The sequence below is a fragment of the Amblyraja radiata genome, chromosome 22 (assembly GCF_010909765.2).
Source record: "Amblyraja radiata isolate CabotCenter1 chromosome 22, sAmbRad1.1.pri, whole genome shotgun sequence".
Classification (NCBI taxonomy): domain Eukaryota; kingdom Metazoa; phylum Chordata; class Chondrichthyes; order Rajiformes; family Rajidae; genus Amblyraja; species Amblyraja radiata.
In genome coordinates this window covers 39,196,781-39,219,884 of record NC_045977.1, presented here as the reverse complement: position 1 = coordinate 39,219,884, position 23,104 = coordinate 39,196,781, and the positions used below count along the sequence as shown (strand labels likewise).

At 40.1% G+C, this 23,104-nt stretch overlaps 1 protein-coding gene across 2 annotated transcripts in view; it reads right to left on the bottom strand.

Moving 5' to 3' along the window:
• radil (Rap associating with DIL domain) overlaps window positions 1-23,104 on the bottom strand; it is a 46,434-nt gene that overhangs the window by 11,437 nt on the left and 11,893 nt on the right. For both annotated transcript variants that reach the window (XM_033041125.1, XM_033041126.1), the window contains exons 3-8: window positions 17,505-17,836; window positions 14,406-15,095; window positions 13,523-13,560; window positions 9,778-9,935; window positions 5,103-5,215; window positions 2,962-3,199 (exon numbers count right to left, since the gene is read on the bottom strand). In XM_033041125.1, the coding sequence (XP_032897016.1) occupies window positions 2,962-3,199; window positions 5,103-5,215; window positions 9,778-9,935; window positions 13,523-13,560; window positions 14,406-15,095; window positions 17,505-17,836 (1,569 nt within the window). The remainder of the gene's footprint in view (window positions 1-2,961; window positions 3,200-5,102; window positions 5,216-9,777; window positions 9,936-13,522; window positions 13,561-14,405; window positions 15,096-17,504; window positions 17,837-23,104) is intronic.

The following is a 23,104-nucleotide window of genomic DNA, read 5'->3' as shown; positions in this document are numbered from 1 at the left end:
AAAAAAGTATTTTCTATTTAGTAAAGGGGTGTGAACATTTTTGATAACATGTTTTCATAATTATACGGTATATCCTAATAGAGGTATACACATCAATGTCTGAAAGTAATAAAGTCATTCTCAATTATCTGCAGCAAAATACAACAACACAAATCAACAATGCTTCTATTTAACCAAGGAAAAGCTAAAGAGAAAATGATATGAGATGTCATGAATTCCCTTTCACTGAACTCATTTGGCCAACTACACTTTTGCATATTGCATCATCAGTCCCAGCAGTTCTGAAACCCATCCAAAAATTCACAGATACCTCAATAACCTACAGGCAAGTTTTGATTTTTTTAAAATTATATCCCTTTACCAAATGATTATATCTCAAGTGTGCGAGAAGCCAAATCATTGAACGGCAGATGTAATTAACGTAAGGTAGTTCAGCTGCCAGTTTTCAACAAGGTTTAGTTTGGTGCAGTTCTCAGATTGAACTAATTAGCTGTTTTAGTTCTGTAGCCATTTATAAGAAGATATTGAAGATTATTCAGGGTGGGGAAATGGGTATTTTCAGGTCAGCATTTAAGTGAAGAATTAGCTGAAAATAGTCTTAAAGCCCTGTACCACGGTACGAGTTCATTCCAAAAGCTCTCCCGAGTTTAAAAAAAAAATCAAACTCGTGGAATGAGCGTAGCGGGTACGTCGGAGCTCGGGGACGTCTCTTAGCGGCTCGTAACGCTAATGGCAGGTACTCGGGAAGACTCGCTAAAGGCAGGTAAGCACGGGAAGACTCGTGAAGATTTTTCAACATGTTGAAAAATGTCCACGAGAGCCCCGAGTACCGATGAGCGGCCATTACCGTAAATCTCCGAGTTCAAATCAGGGCAAACTGGGGAGAGCTCTTGGAATGAACTCGTACCGTGGGACACGGCTTTTAGGGTCATTGCCACTGGAAGCTTGGCCAATTGACCAACTTCAGCCAAAATCAGAGATAATGTTCCATCACCTCTAACCAGAGCTTAAAACCAGACCAGTGCATTTCTTCACATTGCTTCAAATTCCTATTCTGCTCACCATATAACATGCACATACAAGTTGAAATAAACGTTTAATGTTCCAATACCATTGCTCACATCTTTTTTGATTTTGACATATTTTTCCATAGGCAGCTGTTTATAATGTCCATGCATAGTATAAAACTACAGTAGGGATTTGTCACTATTTTCTTTTCCTATATAAATTCCCACAGCCCAGAGGATTGTCCCCCCCCTCTCCTCTGTGGACTAGTCTCAACACATTGATGCGATGGTGCAAACGCACGACGACACTACTTATTAAAGTAAGCCCATTGCAGGAGGGGATTTGGATTATATAAACCATCACAAATCGATTCCAATTCCGTCCTCACCAACAGCTTTGCACGTATTTCTCAGCAGGTGTCACGAAGTACAGTCATAATCTCCGGCAATATGTTTTCCTCTCCTCTTCCCCCCAGGAAATGCTGAAGCTAACATTAGCACAATGATCCAAATGATTAATTAGTAACTGCTGAACCAATGCAGGGTGAATATCCAACCCAAGACTTTCCTAGTTGGTGTGGCTTAGTCTACATTGTACAGCCCAATTTATCAGCTAAATCCCCAGGGCAACTGAAATTAATATTGCAGATAAATTATCAGATACAAGTTAAAAGCTGTGAACATTTTATTCTTTTCGGTCCCAAATTCCTCATATTGCCTTATGTCACAGGAAGCCATTAAGCCCATCAAGTCGAGGCCAACTTTCAGGTCTCAGACTTATTTCCCCGAAATCTAACCTCCATCACATGCTGTCCCAATGCTGACACCCAGCTACACCTGGGGTAATTTACAGTCGGCAAATTAACGTACCTGCGTGAGTTTGGGCGGTGGGGGTAAACTGGAGGAGACCCACAGGTACTAAATCATATGTTTCATAGGTTTAAATAAAAAACATCTCACCAACAACATTATCAGGAGAGACGAAACATTCTGAAGCTCTTTTCTCTAGAAATGAATGACTAATAAGTGACCTGTGACAGGTCATTAAAATTATGAATGTGTTCAAACTGGTAGATAAGGAGCTATTTCCACTTGTGCAATAATTCAGGGGTCATCAATTTAAAGTAGTCACTAAAATGGATATTTTGTAAGGCAGGGATAGATAGATTCTTGATTAGTTAGGGTGTCAGGGGTTATGGGGAGAAGGCAGGAGAATGGGGTTAGGAGGGAGAGATAGATCAGCCATGGCAGAGTAGACTTGATGGGGCGAATGGCCCAATTTTGCTCCTATCACTTATGACCTTATGATATCATGTCTACAAAGCCATTAATGGGCTTGCCCCCACCTACATCAAAAGTCTGCTTACCCACCACACCACCTCCAGGTCCCTCAGATCGGCCAACTTGAACTTGAACTTGGACTTGAACGGTTACTGAACATCCCGCGGTCTAGGCATAAGCTCAGGGCGACCGTACCTTTGCGGTTGCAGCTCCTAGACTGTGGAACAGCATCCCTCTTCCCATCAGAACTGCCCCCTCCATCGACTCTTTTAAGTCGAGACTTAAAACTCATCTTTACTCTCAAGCCTTTCTTGACGTCCTCTGAGGGAGGGCTATATGTATGTATTTATGTATGTAATTAATCTATGAACCGATGCTGTATAACGTTAGTACCTCCACCAATGTAAAAGAAATAAAAGTGACTTGACTTGACAAGAAATTCAATAATGAAAACATGAAGTTTGCCATCACATGGAACGGTTCAGGTGAAGCCAGGCATACGTACAAGAGGGAAATGAATAATAGGATGATGAGGTGCATTGAGATGGAATAAGATGACAGGAATCTACTGAGACTATGGATGCCAACACATACTTTTGTTGCCGTAAGGTATGTTTCTGTGAAGGTCCATGTAATTTGTTTTGAAAGTATCCTTGCATGATGTTAAACTTACCCCTATCCATCAGCAGATTGAAGAGGGAGGCATTGGAGAAAAAGAAAAGGTAAGCAAACATTTGTGTTGTGATTTCTGGGTGAATCTCATACTGGTGGAGGAGGTCCAGGGTGGTCTTGTATATCTGCATGATGTTACGAACTGCCTCTGGGACAGGAGACACATTCATCCAGGAATGTCCCCTCTCCGTCTGGAAGGGATTGCAGTCCAAGAAGGCAGGAAGTGCAACGTACAGCGACTGTAAAGCAAAAAGTAATGATATCAGTTTTGTTGAAGCCCAACATAAGCTGCTGGGTGCAAAATATACACACAGGAAATCTGGTGTACAACAAAAAAGATGCAAGGTCACGGTGCTGGAGTAACACAGCAGGTCAGGCAACATCTCTGGGGAACATGGATAGATGAAGTTTTGGATCGGGACCATTCTCCCAATTTTTAAGACCCAACCGGAAACATCTCCCATCCATGCTCTCCAGAGATGTTGCCTGATCCGCTGAGTTACTCCAGCACTTTGTGTCGTTTTCTGAGTACAAATGATGTCTCATCAATACTCGAGTGGTAACCTGCAGCCGTGACTGTATAAAGCACTTTTATATGGTAAGCAGCAAATGACAATAGACAATAGGTGCAGGAGTAGGCCATTCGGCCCTTCGAGCCAGCACCGCCATTCAATGTGATCATGGCTGATCATCCACAATCAGTATCCCGTTCCTGCCATCTTCCCATATCCCCTGACTCTGCTATCTTTAAGAGCCCTATCTAGCCCTATTGAGACCAAAGTTGGATGCTAAAACCAGACTCTCAACTGGCACGTCTAGTTAGCACAACCTATCGTTACCCTATCACCCTTAATCTCAGTGCTAGACACTGTAGACAATATTCGCAGGTGAGGACATCAACCCATTTAAAGGATAATGCCTGTATTAGAGAGTCTAGCAGAGGAAACATTTTGAACATTTGTCCACTATTAATGCCAATAACAATTTCTAAATTATGGGCTCCATATCATTTGTCCTATAGTCATAAAACTCTTGTATATTAGAGCACTCATTTCAGAACAGATGCATATTTTATTTTATAGGCAATATTTATCAGAATGATTTACCATGTATTTCAATACCTATTACCATACAATATATCTAATGTTCAAAAAGAAAATTAACCACAAAATATTGCTCCAGTTATCACTGTAAAACAGAAAATCTGTGGGTTTTTTTTAGTTTACACACTAAAATGAACAGATGTCTTCCAACCTTCAGTGTCCAATTGCAGAATAATCTGGCCAAGCGTAGATTAACGCTACATATTACCCTGGCCTGCACAATGTCAGAGCCATGGTGAATAGATCTACCTGAAGGATAAAAGGAGTAGTTCCACTTCTGCACAGAAATTTGATGCTGAATTTATCTCTTATGAGTGTCAGCACACAGCAAAGGGGCAACCCATTTTGAAATCGCTATTAGGTTGTCCTGGGTAGACAAAAGTGCTGGAGAAACTCAGCGGGTGCATCAGCATCTATGGAGCGAAGGAAATAGGCCAAAACCCTTCCTATTCTGTTAACTTTTCTATTGTGATCACCATATGCCTATTTTTTTTTTTTGAAGGTTTGATGATGAAATTATATTTCCATTTGTGAAAGAAGCCAAAACTAAGGGCAAAATCTAATAAACCCAGTCAGTCGTTCTGGAGAATGTCTTTACCCAGAGATTGAAATAAAGACAGAAAATATTGTAAATATTCAGTAGGTCAGTATGTTTCTACAGAGAAAGAAACTGAGTTTGTGTTCCAGATTGAAGACCTTTCATCAGACCTGAAGTGTTTACTTGTTCTCCATAGATGCCATATGATCTGTCAAGTATCTACAGCATGTTCTATTTTATGTTATATTTAAACATATGGCATGAGATGACTCGTATAAGCAGCTCATGATGAACCTCACACTCATCTGCCTACCCTGCATGGTTTCCAACAGACTGCACTGTCTGACTTCCCAAAACGGTTTGCTTGAGATGTACCAAAACTGACTAGAAGTGCATCGTACATCAAATTTCAGTCTAAACGCAAGTTCTACAGAGGCCAATTTTGTAACCAATATCTCTACCTGTTAATTGATAAAAGGTGCATTTATCATCTAAACTAACCTTTGTGATGTAGTACACACATTGCTGGAATGAATGCATGATCAATTCTTCCAAAATAGTCATAACTTCTTCATTGAGTGAAATTGTGGATGAGAGCAATGATTCTTTGGAACCTAAAATTAAAAAAAAACAATTGATTAAGATTCAGTAGTAACTGGAAAGTATTTATTCCACTAAATTTGATATCTTGTGTTCAATTACTTTGTATATCCCTATATCCATGAGCTCAACTGATAGGACTTGTATGTCCACACGTATCAAATACACAAATGAAGCAGGCCTCAAATATAGCGGCAGGTCACAACTAAAATATTACGGATGACGTCAGCATTAAATAACAGCCCGTGAGTCTGGGTCTGGGAATAAGGAGTTAGACTTTTCCATCTTCTTCAAGATTATTCATGATTGTCCAATCAGCTCCTTCTCCCCATTCCTTTCCACAGCCAGCATAGACTCTAGGATCTCCCTTCAACAGCCGTCACAGATAAACCCCAGGTGTTGTTACGATGCACTAGCATAATCAAGGACGAGTCACATCCCCGTCACTCTCTCTTCTCCCCTCTCCTGTCAGATTCAGGGACAATTTCTTCCCAACTGGTAACAGGCAACTGAACCGTCCTATCACCAACTAGAGAGCGTTCTTGACCTACCATCTACCTTATCGGAGACCCTTGGACAAACATCAATCAGATTTTACTGGACTTTATCTTCCACTAAACATTATTCCCTTTATCCTGTATGTGTACACTGTGGACGATTGTAATCATGTATAGTATGTTCACTGACTGGATAACATACAACAAAAAGTTTTTCACAAATAGCTGGAGTACCTCAGCGGGACAGGCAGGATCTCTGGAGAGAAGGAATGAGTGACGTTTCGGGTCGAGACCCTTCTTCAGAAACGTCACCCATTCCTTCTTTCCAGAGATGCTGCCTGACCCGCTGAGTAACTCCAGCTTCTTGTGTTTATCTTTGGTATACACCAGCATTTGCAGTTCCTTCTTACACAAAAAGCTTTTCACTTTATCTTGGTACAGTGAGATAATAATCTAAACTATTCCCATTAAGAATGTAGAGTTGATGTTCTGGAAGATCAAATGGGTTAATAGAGCTTTGTCCATCCGGTCCAACCATTGCCATTTCTCTGAATTCCTTATGAATCTCTCCAACTTGTCTTTTCCCATCCCAAATGCTACCACGTGTCGCTGTAGGTATTTTTGGAGACATTTGGATACACGGATATTTAACAACAGTTCCGAGCTTTACAGGGAAACAAAAAATGTTTTCACAGTAAAACGATGTCACAGAGTGAAAAAAAAAAAGTTTCCATTGATTTTGTTTTGATGGTCAATATGATGTTTTTTTTGCAGCTTTCCCTGGCAAATGAAGAGTTTCTAGAAATAGCAGGCTGGAAACTCCAGTTGGGAAACCAAACCAGTTACCTTCTTCAAACAAAACTTTCTAGGAAACCAGACATTAAATGCACATCAATGCACATCAAAGTATAAAACAGCAATTATGATGCGAACATTTTTTATGTTCATAAGTTCTCGGAGCAGAATTAGGCCATTCGGCCCATCAAGTCTACTCCTCCATTCAATCATAGCTGATCTATCTCTCCCTCAACCCCATTCTTCTGCCTTTGCCCCATAGCCCCTGACACCCCGACTAATCAAGAATCTGTCAATCTTTACCGTAAGCTTTTTGTGAAAATAGCTGGCATCTTCTGCTGATTATATAAATGAGATCCTGGTTGAATGGGTACTGATTTGCCGTTGCAGTATTAGATCATTCCAATATTTTAACTACGCTGATCATACATTTTTGACATACTATATAACATCAGATGTTTGAATGGTAAGAACTGAAATACTGTCAAAGCAAAATACATTTAAAGTCAGTTTACTTGAAGCCTGTCGCATCTTACAATTCATTAGCATTAGCCTTTTTATTTGCTTCTCTGTCTGTTTGGCTTGTAAGTGTAAAGGGACCTGAATCGCAATCCATTTCAATTTACAAAATTGCCCATAAATACCACTCATGCCGTAAATCTCTCTTTATGCATGAATGAAATGGGAAGCATAAATGTCAACAGTGTTTCTCTGTTACTGAGTACGACATCTCAGGTCAGTGGAGGATATTTTGTGCACATGATTATTTATTAGTACTATTCATTTGTAGTGCTAATTGCATCAAATCTAACCCATCTCATTTCACTGACATTTTAATTCAATCTAAATCTGAAAACAAAAATCACAAGACCATTTATTGATGAGTTAATTAAATCTACGATAAATTCAAGAATCGCAGCATTTCTAAAGAATGGATATACAAAAGGTTTGTCACATCCAATGCTTTGTTTAGTCATAGAGTACAGTGGGGTGGGAGATTGCAACCTTCACGTGGTCCACCCTGTTTCAACGAATGCAATCAACCTGGCGTGCACAATCAAATAAGATCAAATAGAACAAGTTGTCCTACAACTTTAGGCTGTGCACGCCATACGCAAGAAGAAGAAGAAGAGTAAAGTCATACCAACCAACCAGTCCCATCTACACTAATCTTACCTGCCTATGTTTGGCCTATATCCCTCTAAACCTAACCTATCCATGTACCTGTCTAAATGTTTGGTAAACATAGTGATAGTACCTGCCTCAATCCGGCAGCTCATTTCATACATCCACCACCCTTAGCGTAAAAAGGTTCCTATTAAATTCCCCCCCCCTCATTTTAAACCTATGTCTTCTGGTTCTCAATTCTCCTAGTTTTGACAATCAATTTTTTAAATGAAAGCCTTTTAAATTCCTAAAATCAGTAAACATAAATGGACATAGTTACTTGGACTGTAGATATCATTCTGAACAACCAAAATTCAGATATCATTAAAATGTTCTACGTTCTAAAATCCCAGAGCATTGTACTATATTTTGATTCTTAATTAACTAAAAGAAAACACAACCCAGTGAACTAACTTTATGTTGCTCATAGTTCTTCAACGTAGCACATATTTCCTCATATCAACAGCATATACACTGAATTTATTGCAATGGAACAGCAGAGGTCTCAGTAAATTTCTCTGTAGAAGCACTCAATCGTAACCTGAGAAAATTAATGCCCCAATCTTTAAGATGAGTAGCTGTTTCCGATATCATTGCTTCTTTCATATTAGTTTGATTGTGGAGTGCCTCTGAGATAGATTCTTAGAGCAGCTTGTACTGGAGCCTACCAGGGAGAAGCAATTCTTCGTTTTTGTTGAATGTTGCGATAATCAAGCAGGAGAAATGTATACTTGGCAAACTCTTACTAATCTGTTATATAAAAGGGCTTTGTTTAAAACCCGTCGCAAATAATATCATCACTTAATTAATGTACTAAGTATTCATTGGTACTGACCTCATTATCAGAGTCTTAGCTCAAAGTGTCTTGCTAAGATTATACACTGCAAGCCCATGTTACCTGTGGACGGCAGGCTTCACCATGTTGAATAGAGGGAGAACATTCCAGAAACATTTATAGTTACTTCTTAGATAGACACAAAAAGCTGCAGTAACTCAGCAGGACCAGCAGCATCTCTGGAGAAGGAATGGGTGACGTTTTGGGTCGAGACCCTTCTTCAGACTGGTTAGGGATAAGGGAAACAAGAGATATAGACGATGATGTGGAGAGATAAAGAACAATGAATATTTGAATGCAAAAATGTTTGATATGCAAAAAAGTAATGATGCTAAGGAAAACAGGCCATTGTTAGCTCGTAGGGTGAAAAAGAGAAGCTTGTGCGATTTGGGTAGGGGAGGGATAGAGAGAGAGGGAATGCCGGGGCTACCTGAAGTGAGAGAAATCAATATTCATACCACTGTGTTGTAAGCTGCCCAAGCGAAATATGATATGTTGTTCCTCCAATTTACTTCTTGTCTGTCTTGCACCATACTCGATTCCCATCTTTGACAAAACTCTTGGCCACCTTTCTGAATACCTTTTTTTAGTTCAATACCTTCTTTCTCCGAATGCACCTTCGGATATTTTGCTACAGTCAAATTGTAACTAAACCATCTTTTTTAGAGACAATGCATACAAACAAACTCATATAGAGAAACTGGATGAACCCGGCTTTTTGCTGTCTGTTAATGTTCGTATATCCCCAAACCTTTCAAAATATTTCTATCATACGCGTTAAAGTGCCATCCAACATTTCAATGTTTCCAAGTGCAGGAAACACTTCATCATATTTTTCTCGATGCGTTAGCCCCAGTAATTATCAACAACCAAATCTACAATAAAAACCTATATCTTTCATTTAAGAAACACTGCAAAGGCAATTGGAAATATAAATGGATTTGCCGATTCTTGTCTTCTGCATTCAACCAATGTTTTATGTTATATGTTCATTACAGCCAATTCTGCCTGTTCAAAGCTCAACAATTGTTCATCCCTACTTTTAACAAAACAATGCAATGCTAGTAAAAATCTCATGTGATTGCTTTTCATAATAAGACACAGTTCACCATTAACACAATGCTCTTTTTGTAGATATAAGGTGCTGAAATGCATGTCAATTAAATATTGCTGACCTCAACCATTTGATGTATAAATGCTCACTTTAGATCCTAGCTTTCATACATCTCTGCATATCACTGCTATTAGCTTAACTTCTCATTGCTATTTGCAGAAAAAGTACCTTGTGCTTTCAGATCCTCAAATCCCTGTATATATCCTGGAACCTTCTGCTGGATGAAGTAAAGCAGCTCAATGGAATTGGACATCCAGAAGAAAATATGTTGCAGGTCTGGAACCAGGTCTGTAATTCTGACCAGAGGTTGCGAAAATGTATCCTGTCTGGAGTTTGGTGGGAGCAGGTTGTAGAAACAACAGTGCAACAATAATTAATATTGAAGAAAGAACTGCAGATGCTGGAAAAATAATTAATAGGTCATTTTGATCCCAACATATGAAAGACAAAGCAGATGAGACCAAGATACTGCAAGTGGCAGAATGGAGAAAGAAGGAACTGCAGATGCTGGTTCACAAATAAGAGACACAAAGACCATAGATATAGGTATGTTGCAAAGCCTACCTGAAGCGTCGTTGAAGATCTGCTGCTGAGGGTGTGCGCGATTTTGGCGCCGTTTAGAGGGGGCGGGTTTAAAACGCGATTTTCTCTAAGCTGTTCCAATCGAAAATGTTCAGCCTAGTTAATTATTAACGAAAAATCGCTGAAAGACCCCGTCGCAAAAGCTATTATTAGGTTTAAAGGCCTTGAATAATAGTTATAGTAGTTTAAAAATCAATCTCTAAACCCGCGACCGCCAGCAACCGCAGGGTCTCATAAAGCAAATAGCAGAAGTTAGGTTGTATATTTTTACATTAAAAAGGGCTTCTAAAGATCCCTTTATACAAAGTTTAATATTGCGAGTAGCTCAATTTGGGCCCATTATATCGCGCAGTATTTTTCTCGGCATTTGGGGCACAAATCTACCGCAATGTGAACGTTCTAAACCAGCGCGTTCCACAGGGACCCACTGGAAAGCTGATTTAAATGGGCATTTATTTACAGCAATTAAACACTAAATTCCTTCCATTTGGCCTATAAATTAATGTAAATGAGATTTAAAAATCATGTTTTATTGTGAATTATTTGTGAATATTATTTGGACATTTAGGCTATTTAAAAATGTTAATCATTTATTAAGAAATGGATAGATGTTTAGATCTAGTAATTGAAGTCTGAAATTAGCTACAATTAGGTAACTAACTAATTATATGCTTTAATTTCAGGTCATCCAAGTAAGATTATTTTATATTTGTTTCAGAATGCTTCAATCTATGATAACTGAAAATTTCATTCAGTTCTCTTAATTTTTAAGAAAGTTATGGGCTTTTGACTGTTCACGATCACAGCTTTTTTGTTATGTCCATAGAAAATCAATAGGGAACAAGATGCTCATTTCCCAGTATGAAAATGGCCATAACTTTTTAAATACTTGAGATATGAAAGTGAATTAGGTGTCAAATTAAACTTATTTTTATGCTTTATCTGATGGGATAAATTACAGACTTGATTTTTAAAATCTCAAAATTTTGTAACATTGCTAATAGATAGGTGACAAGTGATAAAGGAGATCAAATATGCAATGCCTATTCATCACAATAATGGACAATTATTCTCATGCCTTCAAGAGAATTGGAAAGGCATGAATCAACATAATGTATTTCCAGAGATACACAATGTTGGAATCTGGAGTGACAAACAATCTAATGAAAGCAGTCAGTGGATCGAACAGCATCTGTGGCTGGTAAGGAATGGTTGATGTTTAGGGTGGATACCTTGCACCTGAAGAGCCAACTGATCCTTTCCATCCAGGGATGCTGCTCGACCCACTGAGATCCTCCAGCAGATTGTTTGATAGGGTACTTCCAGGATGCACTGTGATTTGGTGGTTTAGTTTAGTTTAGTTTAGTTGAGTTTAGTTTAGAGATACAGCATGGGAACAGGCCGTGGCCACCAGCAATCCCACCCGTAGTCAGGATCAAACCTGGGTCTCTGGCGCTGTGAGGCAGCAACTCGACCACTGTGCCGCCCGGAGGTGTTGAATCTACAGTGGGAATCTATACTATTTTGTAGCCAGGGCCCAAATTGGTCTATCCTGGTTTGCTGAGATGATGATTACGCTAGATTTGGCAGCAATTATAATTTCTAATTAAATAACAAACAATCAATAATAAGCGAGAGGTTATCACATGCAGGCACTCCATTGGGAATCTATTTTTATGAACTAATGAAGCAGCTAAGATTAAAGACTCTGGCTAAACCACTCTCAACAACGCAGTCTCATTCATCTCATTCTCTCTTTCATTATCCCTGTGGCCCCAGAACCTACTCTCCCTCATCTACCCATCAACTCCCATTTGATTCATTTTGCCAGTTAACTGCACCCAGGGCTAATTTACAAGTCAATTAGCCTATCAGCATGACTTTCGGGTGCAGGCAGACAAAAGGATAGTGGTAACCTATGACTTTATCTTCAGAAAATTGGCAGAGTGGCGCAGCAATAGGGTTACTGCCTTACAGCGCCAGAGACACAGTTACGATCCCGACTATGGGTGCTGTCCATACGGAGTTTGCACGTTCTCCCCATGACTGTGTTTTCTCCTGGTGCTTCATTTTCTTCCCATCCCCAAAGATGTGCTGATTTGTAAGTTAAGTGGCCTCTTTAAATTGTCCCTAGTGTGTAGGATAGAATTAGTGCATGGATAATCGCTGGTCGGCATAGATTCGCCTATTTCCTTGCTGTATCTCTAAAAGTAAACTATAAATAACTAATTAAAAGTAAAATAGTATTAAACGTTCACTCCAATTCAGATCAAAGGATGTTTTTGCTAAACTTAACGTGAAAAAGTATATAATTCTTGTCATAAACCATAGTCATCTTTTAGCATTGCACAAGACATTTTTGAGGGAAAGTTCACTTTGCATTGGTAAGAATCAGAAGAACATTTGAATAATATTAATCTAATGATGACAGGAAAAGTGTCAGATTTCATCCATTTAAACCTAAATGTTGTGTTGTAAATAATTTACATAATTATTATTGTCACTGGGAGAATCTACAGACTGCAGACTGATCAGTTTGAGGAAGTGTCTTGACCCGAAACATCACCCATTCCTTCTCTCCAGTGGTGCTGCCTGTCCCGCTGAGTTACTCCAGCATTTTGTGCAGGAGTAACCCAGACTGCACACAGACACCGCCCAAAGTCAGGATTGAACCTGGGTACCTGGAGCTGTGAGGCATCATTTTGGCATTCCACACGCAGGGTAGGGCAGGTCCTATATCAAAGCGACATTACAATCGTAGTCAAAATGTACCTTTAATAAATCGATCTGAATGATAAATAGACATTGGGTTTAAGTAATGAAATTCCTATTCCACTGAAAATTAGATCTGAATATTTTAAGAAAAGTAATTAATTTTTTTGGGTTGCTTAATGACCCAAAAGTTTAGCTGCAGAAAATGAAAAGTGGAATTTTATCTGAAAGTTGTCTCCAACTCATATGAAGGAGTGACCTAACCAACAGGTTTTTCCTACAACTTAAATTGAAAAAATACATAATGTATTTATTGTCTTAAAGTAATTTTTGGGTATCACATATGACATTTTTGAGAGAGAGTTTACTTGGCATTGGTAAGAATTAGTACAGCATTGGAATAATAATGGGCTATTGATAGCAGCTCAAGTATCAGATTTCATCCATTTAATATTATAAACTTAGATGCCGAGTTGTAAAGAATTTACATTATATGATATTTTCACAAATAAAAATAAAATAAAAATAAAAATAATGCAACTTCACAAAATGCATAAAGACTCACAAAGACTGCTAAAATAAAGAATCATTGTGTGAACCAGTGTTTTATGGAACTTACTGTTGAGAATGCTTTTCAGCCAATTCTTTGGTTTTCCCCTGTGTAAAAATGTATACCAATTAAACAAGAAAAAGCTGATCTGAATATGTCAAACATTAAGCACTTAGTCATTTGTCATTTTCAGTTATTTTGCTTTCCTGGGATAATTGCTACACCTATAACTGCAGTGGGAAGTGCTTCCACGTCACACATCTGTGAACAGCGAGCAGAACCACTGGTACATGGCTGAAGCCCACTGTAATAAGGTTATAGAGTGATACAGCACAGAAACAGGCCGCTCAGTCCAACTCAACCATGCCGACAAACATGCCCCAATCTAAGCTAGTCCCATTTTGCCCGTGTTTGGCCTATGCCCCTCTAAACCTTCACTATCCATGTACCTGTCCAAGTAAAGGCATGACATTATATTAATGAACAAAGGAGTGATGCATTGTTGAAGCCACCTAGTTTTGTAAACAAAGGGAATATTTCGCTTTTCACTACAGCAGCAGTATAGAAAGCTACATCACAAGAACAGACATTTCAGCCATGACACCTTGTGTCTTGAGCAGGTTAACATCTCTGGTCTGGGACCCTTAATAAGTTATCTCCTTTTGTGCAAATGTGCTTGGAGATAATAATTACATTGTCAACAATTTGAAGTGTGAAGGGCTAATAGATTCCCAAGTGCTTGAAATTGATCCCCACTCTTCTCTTTCTTAAGAGGCTTCTTAAATGTCTCTGTGACCAGCTTTAGGCCACTTGCCCTTACATCTCTGTGGGGGCTAGATTCCAAATCGTGACCTCATAGAGGCATGTTGCTATTGAAATATTTAATTTAGCAAGGCATTTTATAAAAGCAAAAAGATATTGCAACTCAGACAATGGTGAACTCAGTACTGACCCATGCTATTCCTTGCATTCTATGCACAATCTTCAGAAGGAGCCTCATGAAATCACCTGACTGGAAGGTAGCAGCTGAATGCTGAATACACAGACAGAGCAGGCAGGCTGGAGTTAGCTTATGGTCATCTCCACCAGGTTCGATAAGAGTCAAGATTTTATCAATCAGCACATCTTCAAAGGCCCTTTCATATTCCAGATGCAGCTTCCTTTTTTGAACAGTGGTGTCTATGTTTGCAGCCGAGATGGCATTTCTTTGCACGTTTGCCGAGCAGTTTTTAACAATGGAGCCACATGTTTTGCAAACAGGAATTCTCCGGCTACTTCTGTGGCCAGCAAAACACTGCAAATGTCTCAGCATTGAAAAGGTTTGAGCTGGCAGCTGTTTAGCAGCTAAAGGATCTTTGAAGAGAAAAATATAATGTTGTCCAAAACCAATCAGATCGCCATGCCTCAGTTCCGCTGGTCCATCCACTGGTACACAGTTTACGATCGTGAAGGCATTTGGAAATGACTCCACGATGGTCTTTTCTTCAAGGTGGCAACTTTGCTTTTTTGATTGTTTAAACCTTTTGATTTTGCAGTGCAGAGAAAGGATGTCGGGCGACGATAAGCAAATGTTGGGCTTTGTCAACGCAGTTTCTTGTCCTACTATTTGCTTCTCACGCTCCAGAGGATACACCAAACAATCCTGTAAAAACAGCATCTACAGGTTAGATGTGTAGGGAGGAACTGCAGATACTGGTTTAAACCGAAATACCGGAGTAACTCAGCGAGCCAGGCAGCATCTCTGGAGAGAAGGAATAGGTGACGTTTCAGGTCGAGACCCCTCTTCAGACTGCGACTCAGGGGAGAGGGAGATGAGAGACGGACCGTTCCCTTGATCATCGTTACTTTTTTGCATATCTTTCATTCCTTTGTTCCATATCTCTCTTTATCACCGTCGATATCTCTCGTTTCCCTTTCCCATGATTCTCAGTCTGAAGAAGGGTCTTGACCCGAAACGTTACCTATTCCTTTTCTCCAGAGATGCTGCCTAACTCGCTGAGTTTCTCCAGCTTTTTGTGTCTATCTACATGTTTAACTGTTCAGTTTAAAAGACGAGTGCTACTGTTAAGAACAAGACTGCCAATTGAATTGCTGCAAAATATGTTTAATGACCCGAGGCATAGAAAACTCTTCCAACTAACTATCCAATCATTGTCACAAGGACATCAGCTGATCTAATGATCTAAAATACATGACTTAAGTCCATCCTGCCTATAACTGTAATTCAATACCTAATTTTCCATTTAAGCCAGCTTTATGAAATTTTAAAAGGAATAGTTGATGGATCCAAATGTTGAATAAAGTGTGCAGACTTTTAACAATTTATTCTTGCTGATTTATCATGATTGCACTAAAGTTAAACATCTTGTCGCTTAACAGTTTTAGTGTTTTCTGTGATTCAGATGGTGACTCTAGCTTTGAGTCAAGAATAGAAACATAGAAAATAGGTGCAGGAGTAGGCCATTCGGCCCTTCGAGCCTGCACCGCCATTCAATATGATCATGGCTGATCATCCAACTCAGTATCCTGAACCTGCCTTCTCTCCATACCCCCTGATCCCTTTAGCCACAAGGGCCACATCTAACTCCCTCTTAAATATAGCCAATGAACTGGCCTCAACTACCTTCTGTGGCAGAGAATTCCACAGATTCACCACTCTCTGTGTGAAAAATGTTTTTCTCATCTCGGTCCTAAAAGATTTTGCCCTTATCCTTAAACTGTGACCCCTTGTTCTGGACTTCCCCAACATCGGGAACAATCTTCCTGCATCTAGCCTGTCCAACCCCTTAAGAACTTTGTAAGTTTCTATAAGATCCCCCCCCTCAATCTTCTAAATTCTATTCACTCTATGTTCTATGTTTTATTCACTCCTGAAACCAGAGCACTCTAGTGCAGTGACAAGGTACAGGGTACAGGAGTCTGAAAACCGTGACCTGCAGGTTCAAGAACAGCTTCCTCCCAACAACCATCAGGCTCTTGAACACAACACAACACTATCTAAACTATAAGGTAGACAAAAGTGCTGGAGAAACTCAGCGGGTGCAGCAGCATCTATGGAGCGAAGGAAATAGGCAACGTTTCGTCCCGAAACGTTGCCTATTTCCTTCGCTCCATAGATGCTGCTGCACCCGCTAAGTTTCTCCAGCACTTTTGTCTACATTCGATTTTCCAGCATCTGCAGTTTCTTCTTAAACACTAACTAAACTATGAACTGTCTCGGTTGAAACTATGAACTTCAAACTTATCCGCACTAACATCGGGGTTATTATTTTATTGATTTTGTTTATTTATTATGTTATTTATGAGTATTGGGGTTAGCAGGTCTTTTATGCAATTTAAAACACCCTTGTCACTTTTTCTATTCTGATAAAGGTCCTTGGCCCAAAACATTGACTCTACTAAAAAAAAAGACACAAAATGCAGGAGTTACTTTGCGGGTCAGGCAGCATCTCTGAAGAACATGAATAGACAATGTTTCGAGTTGGGACTCCTCTTCAGAATGATTGTAGTTGGGTGGGGGGAGGGGGGGAGCTGGAAGAGATGTGGGGGTGGGGCAAAGCCTGGTAAGAGGTGAGGGGCGGGGGGGTATAGAGGTGTGGTGGGGGGGGGGGGGGGGTGAAGTGGAGGGTTTGATTGGCAGGTGGTTGAACAAAGGCCAGAGATTAAAAGACAAAAGCTAGTGAGACAAGGAGAGGAGAGACATGAAACGTGAAGCGAGCAGAAGGAATGCAGTGGAAAGGGACAAAGAGGGAATGGGAAAGGGAGAAACAGCTGTTCTCCAGAGATGCCACTGAGTTCCACTGAATTACTGCAGCACTTTGTCTCTTTTTTTTTTGTAAACCAGCAGTTGCAGTTCCCCATGTCTACATTGGCCCTGACCATCCCCCCACTTATGCTGCCTGACCTGCTGAGCAATTCCAACAGTCTCAGTTTTTGTCTTAGATCTCCATCCTCTGTACTTTTATTCGCTCAAACTAATAAAGCTATTTTTCGAGTGCAAATGTAAAAATATTCTTTAAATGACATTGCACGGAAGTTTTTTTGCTCTTACACTTTGTTGGTTATACCCCTGCAGAAGCAGAAGATGAGGGGCCTGGTAGCCTGCGTTAGAGTAACCGTCATGAAGGCTGGTTTCTTGCTTCTCTTTGCTGCTTCTGCTGTACAGTTTCCCGCTTTTGCATTGACTATTCTTCTTCTTTCCAGACTGCCCGGGCAATGTGAAGTAAAGTCTCTGCTGCTCCTCCTCTTGGTTCCCAATGGCAGCGATGCTCGTCTCACTCACACTTTGCCGGAGAGGTGGTAATTTGTGCCTGTAGTCAGACATGGTTAAGTCTTTGCCTTTTGCACGGTGTCGCTGAAGTTTCCGTGCTTGAGCGTTAATATCTGCAAAGTATATATATTCTTTAAAACACAATCTTTTTTCAATTGTACACATTCCATTTCTGCAGATTCTGTCCTAGTGTTTCTTTTAATTACACCAATTATTATTATTATTAATAATATTATTATCATTATCTGCCGACTTGCTATCCATGGATTCACATACTCATGAAGTCAGCGGTGTATTGCTGGAGGTGTTGGTGGACACTGCACTTGTTTTGACAAGCTGAAAGTTGCAGAGAAATTGTTCATAGTCAGCTTCACTAATTTATCAGCCATAGCATTGTGGCAGATAACTCAGAGGTATCTGTGATTCTTGTTATCACAGTGAACTCCTCGCAGGTAACAAGGACTTAGTATATAGGCACAAAAAGCTGGAGTACCTCAGCAGGTCAGGCAGCATCTCTGGAGAAAAGGAATAGGTGACGTTTCAGGTCGAGACGCTTCTTCGGACTCCAGTCTGAAGAAGGGTCTTGACCTGAAACGTCACCTATTCCTTTTGACCTGCTGTGTTACTCCAGCACTTTGTGTCTATCTTCGGTGTATACCAGCATCTGCAGTTTCTTACTACATATCTAGACCATGGCTTATCCTTCAGGTGAAATGATCGTGTAAAAGAATAATACATAGCTGCTAACAGCTTCACTGACTATTGCTCAAAATATATTAGAGAAATAGCCTCAAGGCCAAGTTTTCAAGCAAACTCCTTTTTTACCATAACCCAATAAGGACAAAATATGTATTCACACAAGACTGCATATTTTTAGCAGGGTCGATTTAATTTTAAAATGTGCATTCCATGAGAACCTACATTTATTTTTGACCTGATCCTCATCCATCACTATGACGTGTACAGCTATTTACAATCTAACAGATGCAGGCATGGCTGAATTTAATGATATTGACAGTTGTTCACATTATTAGACAATTTCTGAATGGGATTTGCACCACAATTATAATGCCGACAATACCTGATGTCCATTAAAATTATTTAATAACATTTGCGATGTGATTGTGTCCACTAAATGGCACAATGACATTGTTACGACATGGGAGTTCTTTATCAAAGTGAATTTCAATCTCAACATTTTCATTGGGGAAACGAAGTGAAAATGTTTCCCACAGAGAAGGAGGGAAAAAAAACAACCTTGTCTGTTCTTGCTCAGTGCCAATGTGATGAATTCTCATCTCAATCAGGTTTAGTTCCAGGAGAAGAATGCATGGCCTACAGTGTTTGTGCTGGGGGTTGTCGGTAGGGGCTTAAATAAAATAAATAAGAACAAATAAGAAATATCACTTTGATAAAGAACTCCCATGTAGAGATGTAGAGGTTTAGAGGGATCTGGGCCAAATGCAGGCCGGTGGGACTAGTTGGATGGGACATGCTGATCGGTGTGGACAAGTTGGACCAAAGGACTGTTTCCACGCTGTATGACTATTTTTAAAGAAAATAAATAATAATGAAATATTTGTATGCAATGAGATTTGTCGGTCTACGTGCATAATTATTAATTACCCGACCTTTTTCTTTCAATATTGAGTTACATTTATATGGTCATTATTATTTTGGGCATTGCAATATAACAGGAGGTTAATTGGCATATTGATTCAGAACAAAGGTGTCAAGTAGCGCATGGAGACGAGTTCAGATGAATGGTGAAACATTCAAGCTACACACTTAACATTCAATATCATGAAAAGTGATAGGGCATGAAGCAATTTTACCAACTTAACTTCTCACTTGAGTTCAAGTAATAAACATGATATTCTGATGTGCGAGTCCAGATACCCACTCAGTAATTGTGTTGAACAATCAAAGAATCTCGTAAAATATTATTCCTTCATTCTTTCTAGAATTGAGGAATCTATAGTTCAGGCATCAGGGAGCTGTTTTGTATGTTACTGTTTTTAATGCCATAATTCCAGGCATATTTGCCTGGAAACGAGCAAAGAAACAATCAAATATTCTGGGGAAAGTCCACCATTTGGCTCGGCACAGAACAAAGCAGCTTCAGTAACACTGCTGCACTCTTTCCCTCGTCAACTCCCACCTCTGTCAGGTCCCCGTTTTGCACGCTACAGACAAAATAGAGAAAAAGAACAGAGCATTGTGTTTAACTTTTAAGAAAAGTTGGAGCTGATACAAAAAGCAATCAAAAGCTGTGCAACTAGAATTTGTGAAGAAACACATCATAAATCTTGCTGCTGCTCAATGTTTAGTTTAGAGATACAGTATGGACACAGGGCCTTTGGCCCACCGAGTCCACACCAACCGGTGATCCTCGCACATTAACACTATCCTACACTAGGGACTTTGTTTACATTTCTCCCAAACCAATTAACCTACAAACCTGTACGTCTTTAGAGTAATTTACACTTTTGGATACATCTGGTGCATAGTTGAACACGTTTATTGACTGTGCAACTGTAAATTAGGATAATCAGTCAAAAATGTTGGAAATATACATTTAGCAGGTCGTATGTGTGGAGACAGAAACAGTCTTCATGTTTGACAATAAAGAGCTTTCATCAGAATAATATTATTGAAAGTCTGACCTGAAACATTGTCTAATTTTTTTTTCTATGGATGCAACTTGGCTTGTTAAATACATAGATAATCAGGGAATGGAAGAATATGGATCACATGCAGGCAGATGAAATGTGTTGGTCTTGGCATCATGTTCGGTACAGACATTGTGGACTGAAGGGCCTGATCCTGTGCTGGGCTGTTCTATCTTAAAGCATTTTCTGTTTTTATTCCAGATTTCCAAAATTGATAGTATTTTTTTATTTATTTTTTGTCAGCTCTTCTTTCTTTAATCTAAATGCATCACTGGTCGAGTGTCACATTGGCATGGGCTGTAGATTTGTTTTGCTCATTGGTTACTTTACAGGGGGGCGTGTGATCGATCAGGACAATGATTTGGAATAACAATGAGGGTTAAATATACAACGACAAGAAAATGTTGACACAGGATGAGGAAGAAAAAAGGCATTTTGTAAACATTGAGGTTTAGGTTTTCTTCCTGCTGGTGGATTAGCTTCAGGGCAACTCTGCGACTGATTGTAAAGGGCGCAATTCTCTTTAAGAAGAGGGAGAGGTTGGATGAGAATGCCAAACTGTTTGTGCCTGGCCTGCCACCGGTGGAATGAAAGAAGTGGAGTTCTGCTGTAATTGATTAAAGAGCACTCAATCTCTGGTGCAGGGAGCAGTAGAAAAGAGTATTACTGCCTCTCACTGCATTGCATCATCTTCAGGGTGCACTGCCAGCATCTGCATCACTTATGCTGCAGCAGAGGAGGGAGCAGGGATAAATACTTGTTGAGTGAGATTACAAACTTCACTTGAAGGAAAGTCTGATGATGAGGAAATCAAAAACTATCAACAAGGTGGCACACAGTGGTGCAGCAGGTAGAGCGCAGGAAAACTATTAACAAGGTGGCACACAGTGGTGCAGCAGGTAGAGCGCAGGAGACCCGTGTTCGATCCTAACCTCGGGTGCTGTCTGTCTGGGAGGAGTTTACAACTCCTCCCTGTGACTGCAAGGAATTCCTCCGGGTGCTCTGGTTTCCTCCCACATCCTAAAGACGTGCAGGTTTGTAGGCTAACTGGCCTTTGTAAATTGCTGCTAATGTGTAGGGAGTGGATGTGAAAGTGGGATAACATAGAACCAGTAGACTTGGTGGGGGCATGCAGCTTCCATGCTGTATTATTCAATCAATCAATGCAGTAAGAGGTTTAATAAAGACACAGAAATTGCAGGTGCCAGTTTACAAAAAAAGGACCAAGTACTGGAGTAAGTCAACAGGTGAAGCAGCACCTATGGAGGACATGGATAGGTGAGGTTTTGGGTCTGGAATGAACTCAGCAAGTTAACAATGCAAAGTGAAGCACTTCTATGCTGATCGATTAAACACCTTGTGGAACAATAACCAGTTTGTGGAGACACAAGAGACTGCTTGTGCTGGAGTCCGGACAAAACACACTGCTGCTGGAGGAACACTTCGATCTACAAACACAAACGCGTGTACATGCCCACACATACTTACAGTCCTCGTCCTGTTTCCTGTATCTCCCAGAAACCATTGCCCCAAAATGTCCTCTGCAAAAGTCATTTCAATTGTTACTTGTGCTTCATAAAGAGTAGAAACTGTCAGGAATGGAGGAAGGCCAATGAACAGGATGGAGAGGGGGATCTCCGGTGCTATGACTTGTCACTAGGAGGAGAAGGTTTCCTTCCTACTAGGCAGAGGGAGTTGAGGCAACTCACACTGTAAATCAATTTCTCAGTACTAAAAAACTCGAAGCGCAGATTATGCGTGCAGTGTGTGAATAGTTTCCAATGGGTGTTGGATCTTTCATGTCTAATAATGCCTTTTTGTAAAATGAGTGGCCCTTTAAACAATGTCTAAAGTGGAACTTAACTGACTGTGCCCTTCATTTACACCGACTGCCAAATGATAAGCCTCCTCTGAATCTGGTGGCACCAACATGTACAAGAGAGACTTCAAATGCAGCTTGCAGGACAAATGACTTCATTACTTTGGACAATGCAGATTAGTTAGTTTAGTTTATTGTCACGTGCCCCGAGGTACAGTGAAAAACGTTTTTGTTGCGTGCTATCCAGTCAGCAAAAAGACTGTACATGATTACAATCAGGCCACCCACAGTGTACTGATACAGTCTGTTCAGAATGCAAGATCCTGAGCCTTTCCATTTAATTTTCCATCTCACTCCTACTGCTAGCCATCTCTCTGTAGTTGCTTCCACAAGCCCCAATGTGCTTGAAGGACAGCAACTCATCTTGTCTGGCTGGGCAAGTTACAGCCTCGAGGACTCAAAATCAAATCAAAATTTCAAATAACCTGCTTCTTCTGTTAATATTGGAACTGACCCCTTCTGCTTTGAGGTTTTCTAGCTGCAATATTAACACAGTTTGTCTCCCTCCACAGACATTCATAAATCTGCTGGGCATTTCTAACATTCTCCGACAGGTCCGACAGGTCTTAGGCTACAGCCTTTTCTATCATTTCACCCCTTTACTGGAGTGTTCTTTCTCTCTCTCCCCCCCCCCCTCTGACCGATCTCATTAATCTATCCTCAAGACAGCTCTGTAAACAGCAGAATCACCTAGACAACTAACCGCAGAGATATTCCCTTTATTCTTCTCATCCATCCCTCCCCCACTCTTTCTGTAACTTGTTTGTTCACTTTCACAGTTCTGATGAAGGTCTATGACTCAAAACTTTAATCTGTTTCTCCTTCCACAT